Here is a 24,059-nt window from a genome sequence, read left to right as displayed (position 1 = left end):
GTACTTACTTGGAAGTGTTTTCAAGTATTCCTTTGACCTCATTCATTTCTTCCTTCCCAAAGTAAACAACGGTGAGATGAATTCTCCCATCCTGTTGGATGCACATCTCCCTAGAAAACAAAACACACATGTGTCTGGTCCTGTTTTCACAACAACATAAAAGGTCTAATAATACCTATTTTGTAAAGTGCAGAAGGTTCTTGAAGCAAACCGAGTGAACTGCCAGAAAAGCAGAGATGGACACCAAGATGCTTCTGGCTGGTCATCACAACCGCCTGCATTTGTATTGGTCTTACCAAGAAGACAATGAAATGGAAACGTGCCAGCCTAGGACATGAAAACACAGGTGCAAGAGGACATGGGTCCAATCTGCCACAGGTTTAGTCCATGGGGCAACCTAGTGTCATGGAAAGGGCACTGGGTCCTTACCTTTCTTTGCCAGAAGTCTATTTAGGACATAAATTCCATTTTCCAGATAAGAAAGCTAAAGTCCAGATAGGGTGAGGCTAGCATCTCTATCTATGACCTTTCTTGTATCTGCCCAACATAAACTGTCTTAAAAGTTGAATGAACAAAGGTAAGAAGACATTGTTTCACGTAGGACTCCAAGAGCCCTTCCTTACACCCGAGGGGATGGTGAGGCAGGAGCCAGGTTAGGGCAGCTCGCCCTTCCCAAGCAGACACAATCACCTTCACTGCCCCCCATTCCTCCTCTGTGACTCAGTATCCAGGTGCCTGGCACTCATATTGTGGGGCCCTGAAGGCCCTTCAGGGGTCCGACCTCTGGCTCTGGACTGGTCCAGCCCTGCTTTCTCCACCACAGCTGATTTATGTATCCATGTCCTGTTCTCTGAACAGTTAACACATACACTAATCTGGTAAAATACTCTGCTGAGGGTTTACCACATAGACATATGTAATATGTGCAAAAATCATGTATAGATATGCCTATATGAATGTATATGTGAATATACACATGTGTTTATGTGAACATGTGTGTGCACATATGTGTGTGTGCATAGCACCGGGAGCCTGACGTGGGATTCAATCCCGGAGTTTTCTGAAAGCAAGTTAATGAGAGAGTCTACTGGTGGAATAATATTTTGTGATATTTTGACAGTTTACACATCTTTCCTTTTTCATTCCTTTTGTCTCTATATATTCACTACTTTCCTTCACCTCCCAAACCACAGTCCACATCACAGCTTTCCAGAAGTCCCTTAGTTCTCACTGTAGACCGATTTATTCAGTGCTTTTTATAACAGCATCAGAGAGGAGTAACTGCCTACCTGGGTTGCTGGGAAAAATCCAAAGATGTAGGAGATATGGTTCCTGTGCTCCAAAAACTTGGGAAATAAAATGAGCTCAAATAAAATAATGACACCTTGTGGCACAGTTAACAAATACACAGAACTCAGAAAGCACGGTAAATCCTATCAGCTGGAATGGCCAGGGCCTGAAGGATAGATAGGGTAGAGGAAGAAGAGAAGTCCAGAGGGAAGAGCTTTCAGGGAAGATGATACTGACCCAAGGCTGGAGTTAGCAGGGCTCATCCTCGTCACAAGCTTGGTTCTGAGAATCTATTTGTTTCCCGTGGAAGAAAGGTAACAGCTGCCTCTGAAACCTGATGGCAAAGCTCTTAGACACAGACAAGGGATCAGGAACAGAGGCCCAGCATGTGACAACGTGCTTCAAACTGAGAGCTCCCTCACGGACCCTGTCCCTGCAGATCGATTCATCACCTACTGACAACAAAATCTTCTGTCCACAAAGGATCTCTTTTGCAAACCTGCCAGATGATGCTTAATTTTTTGCCAGGGGAGAATGAAAGCACACACACAGCACCAAGCACCCCCAAAACAGTGTTTAAAATGGCATGTGTAGTTGGAAAAAAACAATGTATCCCAGAATCAGCAGAGTGTTACCTGCTGAGCCTGAATAAAAGGCATTCTTGTTTTTCTAGTAACATCTTTGTTGGCATTTTAAAATCATTTGAAACAGTTTCTGTTTTCACTCTTCCTTCAGCTGAGGCTTCCCAGAAAGGCAAAGCAGACTTGGTTCTGGGGTGCTCCTCCACAGTTCCATTTCTTGTACTCATTTCTTCCTTCCTTCCTTCAATGGACAATAACCAAGCAAGTAACACACTGTGTGCCAGATGGTCTACCAGGGGTCTTTTTTTTTTAATTTTTTTTAAATTAATTAATTTATTTATGATAGGCACACAGTGAGAGAGACAGGCAGAGACACAGGCAGAGGAAGAAGCAGGCTCCATGCACCGGGAGCCTGACGTGGGATTCAATCCCGGGTCTCCAGGATCGCGCCCTGGGCCAAAGGCAGGCGCTAAACCGCTGCGCCACCCAGGGATCCCTACCAGGGGTCTTAAACAATGGATAAGACATTTCTGCCCTTGGTAAGTTCTCTATCCACCATACACAGTTAAAACTACCTATAATACAACAAAAAAAAATGCTCTACAAGAGAACAAGCACAAGTGTTATAGAAACACCATCGCCAACCTGTCTGAATGATATTGTCATATTTATATTTTTCAAAGAAGCTTTACTAGACTCCATTCCCTGGAATGAAGTGTGCGAGGAAAGAGTGTGTATGTGGGTGACTATGCACATGAAGATGTGTGTGTTTTGGTGTGATTATTTGTGCCTGGTTCCTTCAAGCCAATGTTGGTGCCCTTGGTAGCATGTCTCTGTAACAACCATGGTAGGGCTGTAACAAAGAGTATGGAGTGAATCTCAGGGAAACCCAACTTCCTAAGAACTCTTCAGGAAAGCTCTTCATTTCACATGGATGCTTTGTATTAGCTCCACAATCCTTCGTGGTCATTCTAACATCTCAATCTAGAAGCCTAAAAATTCTGTTTCTTCACAAAGACCTTCTTTTTTTTCTTCTTCTTTTTCAATTGAAGTATAATTAACATAGTTACATAGTTTCAAATGATCCAGCAATTCTGTACATTATTCAGTACTCATCATGATGAGTGTTTTCCTAATCTCCTTCACCTACTTCATCCTCTTCCTCGACCTCCCCTCTGGCAACCACCAGTTTGTTTCCTATATTTAAGAGTCTGCTTGGGCTTTTTTGCTTGTCTCGATTTTCATTTGTTTTGTTACTTCCACATATGAGTGAAGCCATGTGGTATTTATTTTTCTCTGACTTATTTCACTCAGCATACCATTCTCTAGGTCCATCCATGTTGCTACAAATGGCAAGATCTCATTCTTTTTTAATGGCTGAATGATAGTCCATTGTGTGTGTGTGTATGTATATATATATATATACATACACACACACATATATACATATATATATCACATCTTTATCCACACTCATCTATGGATGGACATTTGGTCGTTTCCATAATTTGGCTATCATAAATAATGCTGCAATAACTATAGGGGTGCATGTATCTTTTTGAATTACTATCTTTGTTTTCTTTGGGTAAATATCCAGAAGTAGAATTACTGGGCCATATGGTAATTCTATTTTTAAGTTTTGGAGGAACCTCCATATTGTTTTCCAAAGTGGCTGCACCAATTTGCATTCCCACCAACAGTGCACGAGGGTTCCTTTTTCTTCACACCCTTACCAATACTTGTTGTTTCTTATGTATTTTATTTTAGCCATTCTAAAGGTGTAAGGTGATATCTCATTGTGCTGATTTGCATTTCCTTGATGATTAGCGATGCTGAGCATCTTTTCATGTGTCAATTGGCCATCTGTATGTTTTCTTTAGAAAAATCTCTATGCAGGTCCTCTGCCCATTTTTGGGTCAGATTATTTGTTTTTCTGGAGTTGAGTTGTATAATTTCCATATGTCTTTTGGGTATTAACCCCTTACAAAATATGTCTTTGGCAAATATCTTCTAATAAATGAATTCAGTAAAATCACAGGATATAAAGTTAATATAAAGCAATCTGTCATGTTTCTTTCTATACACTATAATGTAGCAGAAAAAGAAATTAACAAACCCATTCACAATTGTGCCAAAAATATATATCTAGGAATAAACTTAACCAAGATGGTGAAAGAACTATACTTCCAAAACTATAAAACATTAAAGAAAGAAATCAAAGATGACACAAACAAATGGAAAGATAGTCTATGCTCACAGATAGGAAGAAAACTAGTATTCTTAAAATGTCCATACTACCCAAAGCAATCTATATATTTAATGCAATCCCTATCAAAATACCAAGAGCATTTTTCATAAAACTAGAACAAATAATATTAAGATATGTGTGGAACCACAAATAGCCAAAGTAATCTTGAGAAAGAACAACAAAGCTGGAGGTACAATTCCAGACTTCAAGCTGTACTACAAAGCTGTGATCATCAAAGCAGTATGGTCCTGGCACAAAAGCAAACCCATAGATCAATGAAACAGAATAGAGGCCAGAAATAAACCCATGATTATATGGTCAATTCATCTTTGACAAAGCAAGAAAGAATATCTAATGGAAAAAAGACAGTCTTTTCAACAAATGGTATTGAGAAAACTGGACCAGCCACATGCAGAAGAATTAAACTGGACTACTTTTTTACACCACACACAAAAGTACACTCAAAATGGATGAAAGACCTAAACGTGAGACCTGAAACCATAAAATTCTTAGAAGAAAACACAGGTGGCAATTTCTTTGGTACTGCCCGTAGAAACATTTTTCTAGATATGTCTCCTGAGGCCACGGAAACAAAAGCAAAATTAAACCATTGGGACTTCAACAAAATAAAAAGCTTTTGCACAGCAAAAGGAACCATCAACAAAACAAAATGGCAACCCACAAAGACTTTGTCTTTTTAAGATATATTTTTTTTTTCTGGGAAAACAAACAGTTCCTTCCCCCTGAGGATACTGTGCCACAGAATACAGGGACTAATTAAGATATATTTCCAGTCAGAAAACATGTATAGCAGTCACTTTTACAGTTGCATTTTTATTTCTCAAGAGACAGAAAGCATATCATGGTCTTTGAGTTCTGTTGCTAAGCCGGACAAATGCACTGTGGAAAGAGCTACTTGACCATTGTTTACACACTCCGTCCAGAGATACGGAAAGAAGCTCCCATGATCTGCCCGAGCTGTGGAGGTAGCCAGGCACGTGATCCAGGCTTCCTAAGGACCAGCCTAGTACTTGTATACCTCAGGTTACCTTGGCAGGGTGAAGGACGTACTTATGAAATCTCACAGCATTGGGTCTTGCCAGTCTAGGACTCTAGAGCTGGATGGGTTTGTGTGACCTGGAGGAGGATGGAAGAAGCCTCAACAACACTCCAAATGTAAACTGGCCATGAGGAAGGACTGTTTAATTTGCATTCTTGATGGGACCAGTCAGATGGGACTGAGCCATCTGGTAGACTTGGGGCTGGGGGAACCCAAGGCCTATTTGGAGGAAGCGCTGGATTCCCAGGGAGAAAACACATCCTAAAGTAGGGTTTCTCAACCTCATACCACTGACATTTTGGACCAGAGAATTCCCTACTGTGGGAGGAGCTGTCCTGCGCATTGCAGGATGTCTTGCAGTATCTCTGGCCTCTACCTGCTGGATGTCAGTAACACTCCCAAGGCCCCACTCAGTTGTGACAAGCAAAAAGGTCTTCAGACCTTACCAAATGTGCCAGGGCAGAGGGTACAAAATACCCACCCTGGCCAGAACTACTATCTTACGGAAGAATCAGGTTCAGTAAAACACCAGAGTTGTCAGAGGGGTGCAAGACTCTGAAAACACACATCCCCAGGATTTGTCCTGCTCTATAGTTGGCTCCTATAGACTCACGGGGAAGTTCTAGAGAGAAATGGGGCTGCAGAAAACACAGAAAGGCTCTCTTTACAGAAAACATGATTATGAGGGGGTATTAGGAGCTCCAGCCAGGACCTCTAGGGAGTTAATGTGGTGGTGTTGGCACCATGCAGGCGGCACTGGCAGCCTCTGTGGTATTAGCAAGTGCCAATGACTTTGGCTGTTGTCAGAAGCAGTGTGTGGGCATCAGGCAGCTGATGCCTGGGTTAGTCAGTGGAAGCTGAACTTGTATTTGAGCATATGTGAAACATTCCTGAGGATTCCTAGAAAGACCAGGAGGGCACAAAAGGCTGGACGTCTTGCCACAGAAGGTGACAGAGACAGAGAAAGAAAATTGTGTTTTAAGATTTTTTTTATTTGTTCATGAGAGACACAGAGAGAGGCAGAGACATAGGCAGAGGGAGAAGCAGGCTCCGTGCAGGGAGCCCGATGCAGGACTTGATCCCAGAACCCTGGGACCATGACCTGAACGGAAGGCAGACACTCAACCACTGAGCCACCCAGGTGCCCTGGAAAATTGTATTTTTATATAATTAGCAGTAGCTGTTTTTATACCTCGGGCTAAGCGGCCTATGGAAACACAGATTCAAATATATTTACTGAGCAACTTTGTGGTACAATGCAGTACTCTTATTGGAATAAGATTTTGAGGATCCCTCGGTGGCTCAGCGGTTTGGCGTCTGCCTTTGGCCCAGGGTGTGATCCTGGAGACCCAGGATCAAGTCCCACATCAGGCTCCCAGCATGGAGCCTACTTCTCCCTCTGCCTGTATCTCTGCCTCTCTCTCTCTCTCTCTCTCTCTCTCTCTCTCTCTCTGTGTGTGTCTTTCATGAATAAATAAATAAAATCTTAAAAAAAAGACTTTAAAATATAATTATTTATGGTGCCTGTGAGGGGGACCAACCACTTAGGTCGGCTTGGGATTCTCCAAGTTTTAGCACTGGTATCCCAGGAAACTTTTCAGTCCCAAGCAAACTGGTACAACTGGTCACCCTACCTGCCTCAGGGACCAGTGTACTGGAAGGAATGGACAGCTAAAGAAAGTAAGGACAGATAGATTATCTGCAGCAAAGATCCAGAGGTGTATCAAGCCCAGAGACTGGGAAGATTTGAGAGGAGGGAGAGGGGTCTCAAGGAAGAGGGAGTATCCAAGCTGAGCCCTAACAGGTGAGTAGGCTCCACGCAGGTGAGAGAAGCAGAGAAAGGGTTTTCTTGGCTAAAGAAGCACAGATGCCAGGAAATTATATCACCATTCTTTCCCAAGTCAACTTTCTACTCAAATATATCAGGGATGAGAAGTCTATTATTTACTTTTAATTATGTCCTGTGCAAACGAGATAATATATACGGAATGACCCATTGGCTTCCAAATGTTACCTACAGTCTACAATGACAACAGAAGGAAACTGCTTATAGCCAAAAGACACTAGACAGGAGGAACAGGTACCAACTGAAAAGGGAAGGGAGAGCGACTGGGGCCTCCTGACATTTGGTTTTAAAAAATAATATTCTTTTTTTGGTTTGGTGGTTCCTTTCCCCCTCCCCTAGCCCTGAGCAGAATTCCTGGATTCCATTGCTTGACTAGCCCAATCGGTGTTAAGCAATGAGACTGATTTTTGACTCTCAACCAAGCAATCATGACTCACTTTCCTGGTTGCCCATTTCAGAAGAGCAAACGGATTCATTTCCAATTGACCATTTCCTACTCTTGGGTAGATGTTTTCACATAATCTGTGGCTCAAACAAAAGAAGAAACACCTTCTACAAGGTCCCCAAATAGAAACTTTTCTCTGAATAAGGTGAATGATGGAAATTAGTGTTTCTTAGATATATGAACCATAAAACTTTCCTGGGTGCCACATGGGTATAGAGAAAGGGCCCGTGGGAGAGGGAGAGGGGCCTGAGTGGGAGGGAAAAAGATACTGTGGAAACTACATTAGTTTTCCTTTTGAAAAACAGACAACCAGGGCCCTATCTCAACCACAATGCTCTATGTGATGATGACCTAAGGTCTTCCTGTTATGCCAGTTTAGCCCTATCCTCAGGGCTCAGTTCAGTTTCTGCAATCCATAGTCATTGTTTTTAAAAAAATTCAGAAATCTCCAGAAACATCTCAACAGTTCTAGGCAGAAAAGGGATTAAAATATCACTAAAGAAAATTTAAGTAAAAGATGTCCCTGATCCTGTCTGAAAATACCATAAATGCGTTGGGAGGGATGAGAGAAAAGTCAGAAGAAGGAAAGAAAGAACATTAAAACAAAATTAACTACCAAAGTCTGAGGAGAATCCTAGCAACATGAAAAAGGGTTCACAGACCAGCTGGAAGTAGTCAAAATGAAAATCAAGCAAACTTGAACTGGGAAAGACTCTAGAAATCATAGAAACATCATTTGCATAAAAATATATATATTTTTTTTCTGGGAGAGGCTCAGAGATAAGGACACAGAGGCAATCTATAGCTTTGTTATTATGGGTTTCTTCCTGCTATCACAAACTACACCAGGAAACAACTGACTAGTTGAGACCTACAACACCGAAACCAAGGGAAACCAGACAGCCAGAAAAGCAAACGTGAGAATAGTTTCAAAGGCAAATTAGGTGATTAAAAAAAAAAAAAAAAGAAGTAGAGCAGGAGAGGAGGGGGTAGATTTAAGTTAATATGCTGTTGGGCAAAGGGGGAGCATCAAAACAAGGCTTGATTTTAAGCAAGCTCACCCAGATGCACTCCTATTTCTGGCTACAGGTAAAGGGATCTGAATGATGGTCCTCCAGACCCACCAGAGGTCCATGGGGCATTCACAGGAGATGACACAGCTCCTGGGGACTGAGGGTGCCCCAAGGGAGATGACACAGCTCCTGGGGACTGAGGGTGCCCCACGGGCCAGGACCACACACAGCACAGAGATCCGGCCTGCCAGAGTTTTTAAAAAGCCATCTCTTGTGAACAACGATGAACAACGATGGCACCACAAAGTACCCCCCACAGTAGCCAGATCAGAGCTCCAGGCTGCTCCTGCCAGCTGCCTTCCTGCTCCTGGAGAGGACAATACGATAGCTTTAGCTTTGTTATTTCTTGTAAATCTTAGGATTACCTCTTATTTAATGCCCTCTACCTCTCCAATAAAGGTCTTTCAGGTCTAGTGCTGGGAGAAAGCTTTTCGCCTTCTTTTCCTTACTGAAGGCTGAAATAAACCAGCCCGAGTCTTCCCCTTGTCCCTTTGTCTGCCAGGAAGTTCAGAGCTGGCATTTTTGACAATCTGCAATGGTTACCCCTTAGTTCTGGCTTCCAGGTTTACCTGTCCTCCATTCTGCATTGTTGGTAAGTGTCTTTGTTAGTGACCTTTATAAAAATGGTTTTGTTAAATTGGTATTTTTCTATAGACACAAATAATTTTTTTAAAAATTTTTATTTATTTATTCATGAGAGACAGAGAGATAGAGAGAGAGGCAGAGACACAGGCAGAGGGAGAAGCAGGCTCCATGCAGGGAGCCCGACGTGGGACTTGATCCCAGGACCCCGGGATCACGCCCTGAGCCAAAGGCAGACGCTCAACCGCTAAGCCACCCAGGCGTCCCGACACAAATAATTTTTAGGATTAGTTAAGATGACTCAAATAATAATGAGAATAAATATCTTAGTTCATATACTCCATGTACCCAGGAATCAATTCCGTCCCCAGGGCCTGGCCCTGACAGAGTTCTGGAATATAAAAACTTGGTCTTTGGTTCCCTGCAGATTGTACCCATGCCTGGCCATCACCTTAGTAAGCTGATTTCTCTGACCTAGTCTTCCCTAGGGGGCCATTCTCTCTGGGGAATTCCAGGTTCTACATCTATTTCTATTGTCTAAGAAGGCATATTTGTTATAATTCCTAGCCATTTGGCTCCTTTGTAGGTGAATAGTTAGCAAACTGATGCTGAAGTGAAAAATAAAACAAAACCCTAAATCTATCTGTAATAACCAGTGTCAGAGCTGCAAGAGAACCCATCTGGAAGGTACTTTGAATTTACAGGAAATACTAAAGCCAGCTATATAAAGCAACTTGTAAAAAATCCCTCATTCAAATGCCATCAGGACAAAGAGTGTCTACATTTCAAAGGACATGCACTGGAAGGATAATGTTTTAAATACATTAATCTCAAACTGATCATTGCAAACCCTGTACCAAAAATAGTGGCAAATGGCAAGTCTTGCTACTAATAAATGACCAACAAACAGCACATAATCTTCACATGGAAGACAAGAAGACAGTGGAAGACACAGAAGATTGTATTTTTGCCTCATGTGGCTCCCACCTCCAGTCACTCCCTCCAGGAGACTGGGAGAAGCCACCCAGGCAGAGAGAACATGGCCCAGGGGAACGGCTGGTCTGGGGGAGACAGGGCCCAAATCCCAATTCAGGATCCTGGTGAAGGAAGAACCACAGTGGAGTATGTGGTCTCTTCACCTTATGTGGGAAGTAGAGAGGGACAGTAGGACTATCCTCATTATAGTTTATGAACGAACCCCTGCAAATAATAGGGGGTGGGCAGAAGCAAAGGAAAAAAGATGATCATAATCAAGATCCTTCTTTTTTTATTTTTATTTTTTATCAAGATCCTTCTTAAGAGTGGAAAGAGGAGAAGGGATGGGCGATGCTGACACTCAGTTGAAGCATCTTCTATGTACCCTTTGCAACACACACACACACACACACACAGCCAATCATTAAACAGAAGGCCAAAACCTTATCTTCTTTCCTCTTTTTGATTTGTGGGGGTGGAATGAGCTGCTGAAGACAACAGGTACAGGTAAGAGAAGTAAATTCACGAGGCTGATTGATGTTTCAGGCCTCAGTCCTTCACTGAGGGCCAGTTGTGAGAGCCAAATCATCCTCTCCTCAGGACAAAGACTCATCCACCACTAGACAGAGTGAGCCTAGCACAGCGCATATCCATGCCAGGGTGCAGAAAAGCCACGGGAATTAGGAACCTCCAATGAAGGTCACACAAAGCCTCCACTGAGTTCCTGCTCTCCTCCCTCTGTTCCTGGAGACTATAAATAAAGTGAATAGAACAATAAATCCCCTGCCCTCAGAATACAGCCAGGAGTGGAACACAGACAGTTCTCCATCAAGACAGGAAGGCAGCCAGGGAGAATCCATCCCCTACAAGGTCAGAGGGAACAGTCTGAGTAGCCCTCTGTGCGCCAGGCAGAAGGAAGATAAAGAGCTACCTCACAGCAACCGTGTCTCAAGAACAGTATCAAAACTAAAGGAAGAAAGAAGTAAGAAAGCAATAGCATTCAACAGTAAATGAAAAACCCAGTCTGAAAGAAAATACAATTCAAACAGAAGAAAATATCTTATACATTTCACAATTCCTTAATAAAAATGTGAATTCAATAAAAAAGATAATCCAAGAAGAAATGACAAAAAAAAAAAATTAAAAGGCACACTCTGTGCTGAGAAAATAAGATGCAGCCCAAACACACAGAAGTACTAAACTAAACACAGCATGGGACAGAATAGATGCATCTGAAAATCAAATTGCTCATCTCAAGGAAAGCCTTATGTGAGAGCAGCTAAAAGAGTAGGCATTAAGAAATAGAAGCTAATGCATAATTAAAACACCAAAAAATTTTCCTGACATGAAAGAATCCACAAAGCAAAATAGAAAACTCAATTAAACATAGGAAAAATATGAGCGAGAATAACAGACACGGTGATGAGACATATCCTGATGAAGCTACTATGATTCAACACTCGGAGGAATTCTTCAGGCACTCAGGCAAAAGCCAGTCATTCTTAAGAGAGACCAAGTAAACTTGTCCTCACATTTCTCTATGGCATCATCAGATGCCAGAAGAATGTCTCCAAACTCCCAGGAAAGAAAGTGTGCCCAAGAATGGTAAGCCCACCAAGTTATCCTTAAATCAAAATGACTGTGAGTAGACTCTCCACTCTCAAGCACTCACGACCCTTCTTGAAAAAAATTTCTCATTCATTTGGGGAATATAAATAATAGTGACAGGGAATAGAGGGGAAAGGAGAAGAAATGGGTAGGAAATATCAGAAAGGGAGACAGAACATGGAAGACTCCTAACTCTGGGAAATGAACTAGGGGTGGTGGAAGGGGAGGGGGGGGTGGGAGTGACTGGTTGGCGGGCACTAAGGGGGGCACTTGACGGGATGAGCACTGGGTGTTATTCTGTATGTTGGCAAATTGAACACCAATAAAAAATAAATTTATTATTAAAAAAAAATTCTCTCCATGGATTCTAACCATGCAAGACCTCTGGGCTGCAGCCACTGTTGTCAGAGGGCTGCTGATGGGTCCATGCAATGTACATACAGACTCTGAAGCCACAGAGCAGAACACAAAGGCTGCAACCCTGACAGGGTAAAAGTAGTAGACAGCCAACACCCTGGAGGATGGTAGGCGGGAGAGGGAGAAAGAATGACCATGCTGACTTCCTCTTCTTGGGGTGACTTTTCTCTCAATCCAGTCTAAAGTGAGAATATGCAGCAAAAAATACACAATAATTCCAATATTTCCTGTTATGCAAAATCTTTTTTTTTTTTTTTTAATTTTAGAGGGATCTCAGAGGCACCTGGGTGGTTCATCTGGGGAAGCATCCAACTCTTGGTTTAGGCTCAGGTCATGATCTCAGGGTTGTAAGACTGAGCCCCATGCACTGGGCTCCACACTGGGCACAGAGCTGCTTAGGAGTCTCCCTCCCTCTGCATCTCCTCCCCATGCACTTTGTGCGTGCTTTCTCTCGCAAAAAAGGTAATCTTAGAGGGATCTCTTCAGAACTTATACTCTCTCACAGTAGAGAAATGTTTTCTTAAAGATCAGCAATTTCTTCAGATTATACTTCAGATTCACTTCTATAAATTGAGTCAGGTAAAAATGTAGTTCTTCAATTAAAAACAGTATCTAGTATAACTCATGTTGTATTAAAGAATTTCTAGCTAGCAAGTTATTCTTCTATCTGCATATATTCAAAGAAAAGTACCTATGATACAGTTCAATTAATGTTAAAAATGGCTAATTTGGGGAGGCAGGGCAAGGAGTGGATTTTTAAATAATTCATTCCTTGTGTTCTGTATTATTTAAATATTGTATAAAGCTATACATCTCTTTCACAAATTAAAAATCCACATTTAAATTATAGTGGCCAAAAATATCTTCTGTTGAATTTTTAAACAAAACATAAAACATATGGCAACTACATAAAAATTTACAAAACAGAATTCAAAAGAAGAAAACAAAAGTCATTCATCATGCCATTTGAGGTCCCAGCCAGAGTCAATATCTGCTAATCTTGTAAAAGAAGGGATTTCATAAAGACAAGGTCAAATATTTAATAATAGACCCTTGTATTTTTTTCCAATACTTTTAGGTTTGTATTAATTCTATTTAATTATTTAATGGACTAGCGTTTACTCTGAGTTTTGGTATGCAGTAAGAATTTAATATTTTCTGCTGTTTGATGAGTTGCCATACACTGAACAGTCCGTTCTCTGCTGGCTGATGTGAAATGCCACAGAATTAAATCCTCTCAAGTTTGCATACCCTTTCTTATTCCATTTTTGCAGAGACCCAACACACTCAGAAACCCCTAACATACAGACTCCCCACCAGCTTCTGCTCTAGTGTCCTCTGTCCTGAGTAGCTTTCTTTGTGACCCATTGCCCCTTACTTTTACTTCTGCTGCAGCTCCCAGCTCTGTTCCAGGAGCTTTAAGGCCACACGAATACAGACACCACCTCTAGAACTCATCTTCTTGCCTGGTCGAGTGTCGAGCACACATAGGCCTTCCAAATATCCTACCTAAGTAGTAAACCTTCCCACCCACCTTCTCCTGCCTCTGTGCCACAGCAGACATTTTACTGGTTTTTAAAACATTAACTAACATTACATTTCATTTCACCATCTGAATTTTGGAGACTGGCAAGCTAGTCATTTTACCTTTTTCTTTTCTTTCTTTTTTTTTTTTTAAGATTTTATTTATTCATGAGACAGAGAGATCAGAGACATAGGCAGAGGGAGAACAGGCTCCTCACAGGGATCCCCATGTAGGACTCAATCCCAGGACCCCAGGATCACAACCTGAGCCAAAGGCAGACACTCAACCACTGAGCCACCCAGGTACCCCCATTTTACCTTTCTCAACAATATTTCCCCTCTAGTTTTAGTCCTATTGTTAAATACATGCAATCCTCATGACACTAAGGCAATAGCCAATCATATATAACCTAGAGAATCCTGCTACCCCGGGGCCACAGAGCCCTACAAAGGACCAGGCAGACACTGCTTCAGTGTAAGCACGACCTTGCCAAGCTCAGCAGGCTCAGTGACTGGCCTTCATGACCAGCTGATGCAAATCTCCTGGCCCTTAATCTGGCAAGCTCTAGGCAGCTTCCTAGCCAAAGAAACTTACTACAAACTAGAAATAGGCCTACCCACCGCTGGAAGCAATGCTTTGACTTAACGCCTAGTGCCGACCACAGGTTTAGTCCTTCTTGGGAAATCATGCTTGATCAACCAGCAGCACCCTGCCATCCCAAAGAGAAGGCAGGGGACACAGAGACACCAAAGGAAGGCTGCAAGAAGCCAAAGTTCCACAGACACACTTCACTACTGGAGCTAGAGAACACTGTTGACACTGGAGTGATGGTGCCCAACAGAGCATCTACAAACTGGGAACAGATGACAAGATCAGCCTGCCCTACTCTGCATGAGGTCACAATATAAGGCCCAACTCCTAAACCTGGGGAAGGAAAGACAATGGGCATTGTGATGGCTGTCTTTATAGGTCTGAGAGGCTATGATGTCCAAGACGGAATGGATTTGTTCAGTCATTTCCTTAGAGGCTAGAACTAGACCCACTGGGTATGAATTACAGGGAGGTGGACGACAGATCCAAAGAATAGCAAGTTTTCTATCTGGAGTTGCTCAACAACAGAGCAGCCTGCCCAGTGAAGGAGGCAGTTACCTGGCACACACGCACATGTGTTGTACAGAGTACTGAACGTCAAGGATGCTCTGGAGGGATCCTGAACTAAGGGAGGAGCAGACCAGGTGACTGCCAAAGGTCTCTTCTGAGACTATTGGATTCTGGCCCTAAAATTTATTTATTTATTTTTTTTTTTTTAAAGATTTTATTTTTTATTTTTTTAATTTTTATTTATTTATGATAGTCACACACACAGAGAGAGAGAGGCAGAGACACAGGCAGAGGGAGAAGTAGGCTCCATGCACCGGGAGCCTGATGTGGGATTCGATCCCGGGTCTCCAGGATCACGCCCTGGGCCAAAGGCAGGCGCCAAACCGCTGCGCCACCCAGGGATACCCTAAAATTTATTTAGATAAGAGTTCCCCTTCAAATGTAAAAATCTTAAAAAGACTGCACCTAAAATTTTGAGAAGTATCAACCCACACCCTTACACAGCATTACTGGCTTTTTACAATGTGAATTTAATGATAAAAGATTAAAAGTAAATGTGAACGGCGCCTGGGTGCCTCAGTCCATTAAGTATCCAACTTTTGATTTCAGCTCAGGTCAGGATTTCAGGGCCATGATTTACAGGTCAGCGAGGAGTCTGCTTCTCCCTCTCCCACTATCTCTCCCCTCATTCATGTGCACTCACTCAAATAAATAAAATCTTTAAAAAACATAAAAAAACATAAAAATAAGTTATCTTTCAAGATTTATAATTAGACATATATAACTTTTATCTTTATAATAAGCTAGCTAGGTAAGTTAGCTTACCTAGCTACACCGGTGACCGGTGATATGAATGTTAGCCATGATAGCTTATAAAAGCTGATACCGCACATAAAGGGCTTCAAGATACATACGTAAAAACTACATTACTGCATCTGAAAACAAACCCTCACAGGGTGCCTGGGTGGCTCAGTCAGTTAAGCGTCTGCCTTCAGTTGAGGTCATGATCCCAGGGCCCTGGGATGGAGCTCCGTGTTGGGCTCCCAGGCTCAGCAGACGGTCTGGTTCTCCCTCTCCCCACTCTCGTGCTCTCTCTTTCTCAAATGAATAAATTAAAAAATCATAAAAAAAGAAACCCCTCTTTTTGGGCAGCTATAAAAGCGTGTACTTGGAAACTTCTTGGAATAATTCAAAATTTAATCTCTGAGATGTAGGTTTGAATAAAAAATGGATGCTGATTCAATCAATCCTAGCAGCTGCAGGAGCAGGACAGCCCATGCAGACTTGGGCAGCTGAGGGCACACACCCTCCAGCCAAGTCCACGGGTGATGGGGGCGCTGGCCTTCCAGAGTCAGGGAGAGGCCTCCCTCCACTGGTGAGGCAGCGTGGCCTGTGCCGTATCTCAAACCCGACCCTAAACCCAAGCTAGCCCTGGACACAGTAGGCATCAGGCCATTTCTGCAGATCCTGGTGAGAAGCCACCCTTCAGAATTTTTGCTTCGGAAGGTAAATCTGCTTGTCTGGCAGTTTTCTAGTTGCTTTAGGGAAAGGCAAAGGATAATTTCACATGAAGGAAACAGTTGAACAAGAAGAGAAAGGGGCCTTTGTACTTGGCTGGGGAAACGAGCGCGATGACAGGAAATGATACCAGCATTTTAACACATGCCACACTGAGGAAGGTAAACATGTACCAACCGACCTGAAGTTGTGCATGAACTGCCGGAACTTGTCTACCCGCTTTGCCAGTGGCACGATAACGTTGATGAGTGTGTTGCCCATGTTGAGCTTTTCTTGTTTTACTTTCATGATAGGGCCAAAGGGTCGAAACAAGACAAGTCGCCTGAATTCATGCTTCTGCTCCCCTTTGAACGTAAGCTCATACAGAGTGCCTTTATCCTTCTCTGTGCGGTAGATCCCTGTTGACGGAAACACAAAGGTAGTTTTTAAAATTAACCTTGGCTGCTGAGTATTTTTTTTTACAGCCGAGGTCTAGCCCAAAAGGCCTTTTAAAACATTAAATCTCTACATGTAATAAGTATTTGAGAACCCCAAATGCTCCCACATTAAAAATCCCCAAGAAATCAAAATACCATCAATTCAAAATCATAGTTATGAAGACTTCAGATAAACACTAAAGTTTGTGATGTTGAATACAAAACTATATTTATACCATACAGAGGCAGTCAGAAAATGGACAGTAGAGAAACATGCGAAAGTAACATCGGCTGTGATGTGGAGTTGGGTTGTACAGTTTTTTCTTTTCTGCTATTATCCACACTTCCTGCAATATAATTAAATACTGTAATTAGGGATCCCTGGGTGGTGCAGCAGTTTGGCGCCTGCCTTTGGCCCAGGGTGCGATCCTGGAGACCCGGGATCGAATCCCACGTCGGGCTCCCAGTGCATGGAGCCTGCTTCTCCCTCTGCCTGTGTCTCTGCCTCTCTCTCTCTCTCTGTGTGACTATCATAAATAAATTTTTAAAAAATTTAAAAAAAATACTGTAATTATTATCTTTATTTAATTGTAAAAGAATGTTAAAGTTATCTGTTAGGAATTATAGCCATTTCAGATAAACTGACCAAAGCAATCTATTTAGAGCACTTTGGAGTGGCCCTTTGGAAGCTTCTGGAAGCACTAAAGCTCATGATACATAAAATACCCAGCACAGTGGCAGGTGCACATCTTATTTAATTCCATATTACCCTTCCTACCTCTGAGAAGCAGCACAGCCAGTGCTCCAGAGCCAGACTACTTGGAATACCTATTTAAGGCCCCCCAAACTGTGTTCTATGCCACGTTACTGGTACTGAAATGCCACAGTTTCATTTGTCAAGTTGAAGTTGTGACCCGTCAGCTCTCAGGATGAGCCTCCCAAGGGCCTGATGTGACAGACTTTTTCCAAAGAGGCAAACAATTCCCCACCACCTAGATTCCACTGCCTTCCTGACATCGCTGGTATTGTGGGTGTTTTTTTCCCCAACAGTCAGAAAAGACTCCCATACAAATCCAACCAATCACCAGCTAGGCTCCTTCACCTTTGACCTCTGACTCCCCATGTTTCCTATTGCAGGTCTCTTCCCTCCTCTTCGCCTAACTCCCAGCTTTAGCTGGAACGCCCCTCCTTGGTCTTGGAGGAGCTGCAAAAGTGCATCACCAGGGCAATAACTGGCTGCACAAGGGTAGTGACAGTTCTCCAGGCCTCTGGCAAGCCACCCCTCCATTTTTCCTCACTCCCTCTACGTTTCTGGGCACTATAGGTCTTCCTCACAAACGCTGCCAGGTTCTCTGCTCCACTCACTGCTGTGTCAGAGCTTTTCATCCTTAGGCCTCTCTGATCCTGTTCAAAGTCTGGATCTCCTTCAGGTGCCACAGAGAAGAGTCTGGTACTGCGGGGTTTCAAGGTAGCCTCATCTCTCACCACCATCTGGAGGGCCTGCCTCAGGATTCAAAATGCGCAATCCGCTGGCAGCCTGCACAGTGACCCGAGGGCCCAAGCGCAGTCACCAGTGGGAGCTCTTGTCTGAAGACCCCCCTTCAACTCCTTGGGTAACAGGGCATACTGCTCACAGGCCCTCAGAGGCAGGGAAGGTGAGAGAGGTTTTGCAGGGCTCATGCTGGAACAGAATTCAGAGTCCCTGCAGGGCCATTCATGGCAGAAAGGAGGGGGTTCGTTTCTCAGGAAGCTCAAAGGACTTCTTTGAAAATGTGAAGTGGTTCCCTTCAAAGTCTGTTCATTCTCTCAGGCAATTAGTACTCACTGAGGAAACAGGCTCTTCCCTACCTCCAACGCTGTCTGCAGCAGCTGGGGAAACCACCAGCTTCCAGGGGTAAAAGGAGGCAGGGAGGGAGGAAGGAGCTGCTCCTGGGAACAGTGTCCACACAGCTCACACGGGCCTACCAGGGGTTGGCAGCAGGGCCTCAAGCTCCTGTTCCCGTGTCAGCCGGTGTACCTTCTCTATAAATGTGGGCAAGGCTGCTGACAGTTTAATGTGCAGATAAAAATGTACGTGGGCTGAAGAGGGTTTTTTAACTAAGTCATTTTCTTTTTCGGCATCAGGATAAGAATCACTAACTTTTAAAAATCAGAATCCACAGATTTGAAAGTGCAGGTAGAGATACATGAACCCATCTGAAGAGATTGGCATCTACTTATAAAGACCCAGAGAATATACTAATTTTTATTACAGGGCTTCTCATGAGCACGTCAGAAGAACCGCAGTGGCGGCGCCCGTGTCCTCAGCCCAGTGTGCCAGGCAGCAGCAGGATCGGTGGCCTCAGGCACAGCCCTGCAAACTGGGAAGGCCAGGGTACCTGGGCTAAGCCCACACGCCACCAGTTCAGCTGCTTTCTCACTGTCTTCCAAGTCCCATGCTTGGAAAAAGTTATTACATCAACTTTTTAACATATTTCCCCATACTCTACCTAATTAAATTAATTATGCCTTATAAATCTCATTTAGATCTCTTAATTCCATTTTAAATAAGTCATATAGAAAAATCTCTTGCAGCCTGTGTCCACTAAAGCCCACACCCAGCCTCCACCCACCACACCCCCAGGCACACCCTCCCACACCTGCACACTCTCAGTCTGCTTGTAACACAAAGGACAACACCTCAATGGATCACTGTGCCTCCTGGAGATCTTCAGAGGTGGAAACACTAGGAGGTTGAGAAGGGCAGAAGCATTCTGAGGCAAAAATGGCCTATCAGCTAGCCAATGAGCTGGCATGCACCAGCATGTCAAATGCAAAGCAAACTGGTTTTGCATAGGATAACATCATTTTATGCATTATGCAAATTAAAGATCAAAATAAAAACTTTGGAGCTAGTTGAGATTTGGGGCTAGATACCCTAATTGGCACCCTCTTTTCCTCTCTTTCTCCCCATAGACACTATGTTTACTTTGAGTTTGGTGTTTCCACTTCCTGAGCAAGCATCCTAGTGCTCATCTTCTGTTATTCTAGGGGACCAGGCTGTTCGTAGGATGACCCACTAGGGGGTGACCCCTCCAGGCATCCAAGACATAGCTCCACGGTCTGCTGCTGATGTCTGCTCCTTCAGCAGGTGAGGAACTAAGCAGACATAGGCCCTTCTCGGCATCTTATCATCAACATAGGATCTCAGAAATCAAGAAGCTGGAGGTTAAGGGGGTACCACTCCTTACCCTCACACTCTTACTTACCCTCACTCAGTGAGTGTACACAAGTGTGGCCAATGCTGCCTGCTGATCGCAGAAGGGTCTCCACTGTCATCCCTGCCTTTCCCACCTTCTCACATGGAGCCTAGGTCAGGTCTCTCAGCAGGATAACTACAATCCTCTGCCAACCCATGTCCCACTCCCAGGGCCCAATCCATCCTGCACATATGGACCTCAGCTTTCCTACAGTACTGTTCTAACCCTGCTTTTCCCTCACTGGCTTCTTATAGCCTAGAGAATAAAGTATCAAGACCATGGCCAGGCCTTTAAGACCCTCCATACTATGGCCTCAATCTACTGTCCTAATTATAGGTCTTGCCAGAGGCCTCATGAGAAAGATGGGCTCTAGTCGTGCATATACAACTGCTCTTCCTCCTTTGAGAAAGTGGAACCCTCCTGCAATGCTGGTGGGAAAGTAAAATGGTACAGCCACTATGGAAAAGAGCTTAGCAGTTCTTCAAAAAGTTAAACATAGAGTTAATCACATGATCTAGCAATGCCATTTCTGGATATGTACCCAAAAGAAATAAAAACAGAGACTCGAACAGATCCTTGTACACACGTTCATACCCCCATTGTTTACAATATCAAAAGATGGCAACAACCCAAACCTCCATCAACCAATGACTAGATAAAACATGGTAGATACACACAATGGACTATTACTCAGCCTTAAAAAGGAAGCAGATTCTGACACACGCTACAACATGAATGAATCTCAAAGACTTGTGCTATGTGAAATAAGCCAGACACAAAAGGACAAATACTCTATGGTTGCATTTATATGAGGTGTCTATACTGTCAAACTCCTAGAGACAGCAAGTAGACTGGTGATCCCAGAAGTGGTTACCTGGGGTTGGGGGGGAAGGGGATGGGGAGTTAGTACTTAATGGGCCCCAAGTTTCAGTCTGACATGATGAAAAAGTTCTAGAAATGTGGGCTGTAATGGTTACACAACAGTGTAAATATCCTTAACGCCATTGAACTGTACACTTAAAAATAGTTAAAATGGCAAATTTTACATTATGTATACTTTACAATAATAGTGGGTCTCCCCTGAAGAGGCCTTGAATTTTCTTAAGACACACTTCCCCACCAGTCTACCTTTTGTCTCTTAAGCTGAACTCCTCCTCTGGGACCCAAAGTGGCCATTAAATCCTCCAGACACCCTGGTCTTCAGAGGCTTTTATTTAAGATTTATTTATTTATTCATGATGGACACAGAGAGAGAGGCAAAGACACAGGCAGAGGGAGAAGCAGGCTCTCTGAAGGGACTCAATCCCAGGACCTCAGGATCATGACCTGAGCCAAAGGCAAATGCTCAACCACTGAGCCACCCAGGTGCCCTGGTCTTCAGAGATTTTAAACTTTTCTTTGCTGACCTATTTTTTTCAGTTTCTCAGGACTCTGGAGATCATCTAGTCCAGCCCTGTTATTTGACAAGTGAACAAACAGAGTCTCAGGGCAGTTGTGATCTATCTGCCTGTGCCCACCAGACTTTTCAGTGACTGCCTGGCACATACCCCACTCTGAGAGGTTACTCCCTAGAAGTCACTTTTCATATGCAACATTAGCAGCTCAAAGCAGGGCAAAGATGCAGAAGCATGAAAAACAGAAGTCAGAATTAACAATATAAAGTTCATTGTAAAAACCACCATTTGGCCACACAGATAATTTTCACATCCACCCTTGGGACTTTTCTTTTACGCTCACTCAACAATTTTAATCATCTAAATTCATAGTCTACAAGACATTCAAAGTAGTAAATCTTAAGAGGGAATCTTCATAAAAAATATTTTGAACAACAAAAAAAGAGTATATGAGGAAAGAAAATCTAGAACAGGCGGAAATGCTGACAGTAGTGCACAGTGGCGTCCTGACAGGGAGGGAGAGGGAGAGGCCCAACATTATTTGTTTTCAATTTAAATCTCTGAGACACCCAATACAAAAACACTCTACCCATGTAAATTGCCTTCGAAAACGTCACTTCACTATAAGAGTGTATCCTCCTTACTCTGTACAAGGAGAAATAGAGAAACACCTGAGAAAGACTTCGCTCCTAATAGTAATTTTTTTTAATTTATTTTTTTATTGGTGTTCAATTTACTAACATACAGAACTAATAGTAATTTTTAACTATTTTGGTGCATCAATGATTTTCAGTTAGAAAATCCTGCTCAAAAAAAAAAAAAAAAAAAGAAAGAAAGAAAAAGAAAAAAAAATAAGAGAATCCTGCTCAGAAGGAATTTCTCATTCCCAGACCATGCGAGATAAATGAGACATTATTACAGTGCCATCTGTTATCAGCTCTGTTTTCCAAGGAAAAATAGTAGACATTTGCCATTTGTGAGAGAGGTGCTCCTGAGGCTGCCATAATCTTCAAATGCTGAGGTACCACATGTAAGTAATTTTCCCCATAAAAAACAATAAAAAGTAACCACTTCAGGCTTTTCCTCAGCTGCCAGCGTTGGGAAATGTCTGTACACACTCTACTCTCTGCTCATCATGGTGTGTCAGTCCATAGCAGCTTCTGGGCATGGCCTGACGCAAGTTTATTATTGTTTTCAACCCTCATGCAACATTTATTTGATGAGAAATGGTTGTACTGACTGGTGTCCTTGCTGCAACAATTCATGAATTGCCTTTTCTTAGTTCTATATACTGCACTGGGTGTGTAATTGTTCGTGTTACAGACCAATGCGGACAACCCCATCACCTTAATCTACCAGAAATTTCTAAGAATCTCACTTTATTCAGAGCTCATCCTTAGTTCATCACTACTACTAACAGCTTTCTTTCTTTTCAGAGGCATTTTCTCCCCCCACAAAACTACAACCTACCTATCATGAAGGCTCTCAGGTATTTGACAGTAAGCAGGGAGCCAAGGCATGCTGTGGTTCCAGGGTAGCAGTGGGCTGGAGTCCTCCCCAGGGACCCCCAGACTGACACCTTCACATTCACATGGCATGGTGATTTTCATTGCCACTAATCTTTCTTATGTGTGTTATTTCCTGTGGACTGTGTTTTATACTAGAAATATAAAATAAACATAATAAAATCACTGTGCTCTCAAAGAGAAAGATATGGAAGTAACACAGGCATGAAGACAGGACAAGCACCTGAGTGAATCTGCCTCAAGTGGGAGGGGACAAAAAGGAGGGGAAACTCTGCCTACTGAGGGGAGGAACAGTTTGATAGAAGGCATTTCACCAGAACCGAAGACCAATGGGGTGTTTGCCAAGATGGCAAAATCGGAGAGGGCATTCTATGCAAACATAGCAACCTAAGCTACGACACTGAACACACTAAAAGCCATCATGTTGAGTTTGGCAATTCAGCAAAGCTGAGGTGCAGAGCGAGGCCTGGACCAGGCAGGAGGGGTAGGTGGGCGGTCATGCAGGGCGCACCAGGCTGGCCCACCAGCTCCCTCTCACCGCAGCACAGGCCAGCCTGGAGCCCAGCCTAGTGGCTGCCACCAGAGGAGCCGGGGCACCACGTGGGGACCGTCAGCCCGCGGCAGTGGAGCGTGAGGCCAAGGAGTGAGGTCATATGGCAACAGGGGAGAACCACAACAGTTCAGCGACAATGAACAAAGGCCTGAGCTATGGCAATGCCAGCAGAGAGGATGAGAAGCCAAAAAGAACTCGAGACAATGTAGTTAAGAAATGGGACAGCAGGGAGGGGAGGGGAGGGGAGGAGAGGGGAGGAGAGGGGAGGAGAGGCGTAGTGTGATTCCAGTTACAGGGGAGATAGGATTTGGGGTGCGGATTTGCAGAGCTGTGTGAGGGTAGGAGCTCAGTGGACGGGCCTCCCTGCATGGAGGCAGCTATGAGTGTGAGTGGTGCGGCTGGGGGTTCCCATCCTGAGGAACCGCAGGGGGGCTGAGGCTGGGGCGCCACCATCCCAAGAAGCTGCAGGAAGCAGCCTTAAAAAGGAAGCAGGAGGGTCGAGGCTGGTGTGCCCCCACCCCGAGGAGCCACAGGGAGGCCGAAGCCGGGGTGCCCCCACCTCGAGGAGCCGCAGGAGGGCCAAGGCTGGGGCACCTCCACCCCAAAGACTGTGTGTGTCAGCAGGGAGGCCGAGGCAGGAGCAGCAGGAGAGGGAGCCAGGG

General features: G+C 43.7%; 1 protein-coding gene across 31 annotated transcripts in view; it reads right to left on the bottom strand.

Annotated features, from left to right (window-relative positions):
- Positions 1-24,059, bottom strand: part of CSGALNACT1 (chondroitin sulfate N-acetylgalactosaminyltransferase 1) — a 327,875-nt gene that overhangs the window by 27,961 nt on the left and 275,855 nt on the right. For all 31 annotated transcript variants that reach the window (XM_072776718.1, XM_072776723.1, XM_072776719.1 and 28 more), the window contains 2 exons: positions 16,451-16,667; positions 9-110 (listed from right to left, as the gene is read on the bottom strand). In XM_072776718.1, coding sequence (XP_072632819.1) covers positions 9-110; positions 16,451-16,667 — 319 coding nt within the window. The remainder of the gene's footprint in view (positions 1-8; positions 111-16,450; positions 16,668-24,059) is intronic.

The sequence above is a fragment of the Canis lupus genome, chromosome 15, assembly GCF_048164855.1.
Source record: "Canis lupus baileyi chromosome 15, mCanLup2.hap1, whole genome shotgun sequence".
In the NCBI taxonomy this organism is placed as follows: Eukaryota; Metazoa; Chordata; class Mammalia; order Carnivora; family Canidae; genus Canis; species Canis lupus.
This window is presented reverse-complemented; position numbering and strand designations above follow the sequence as displayed.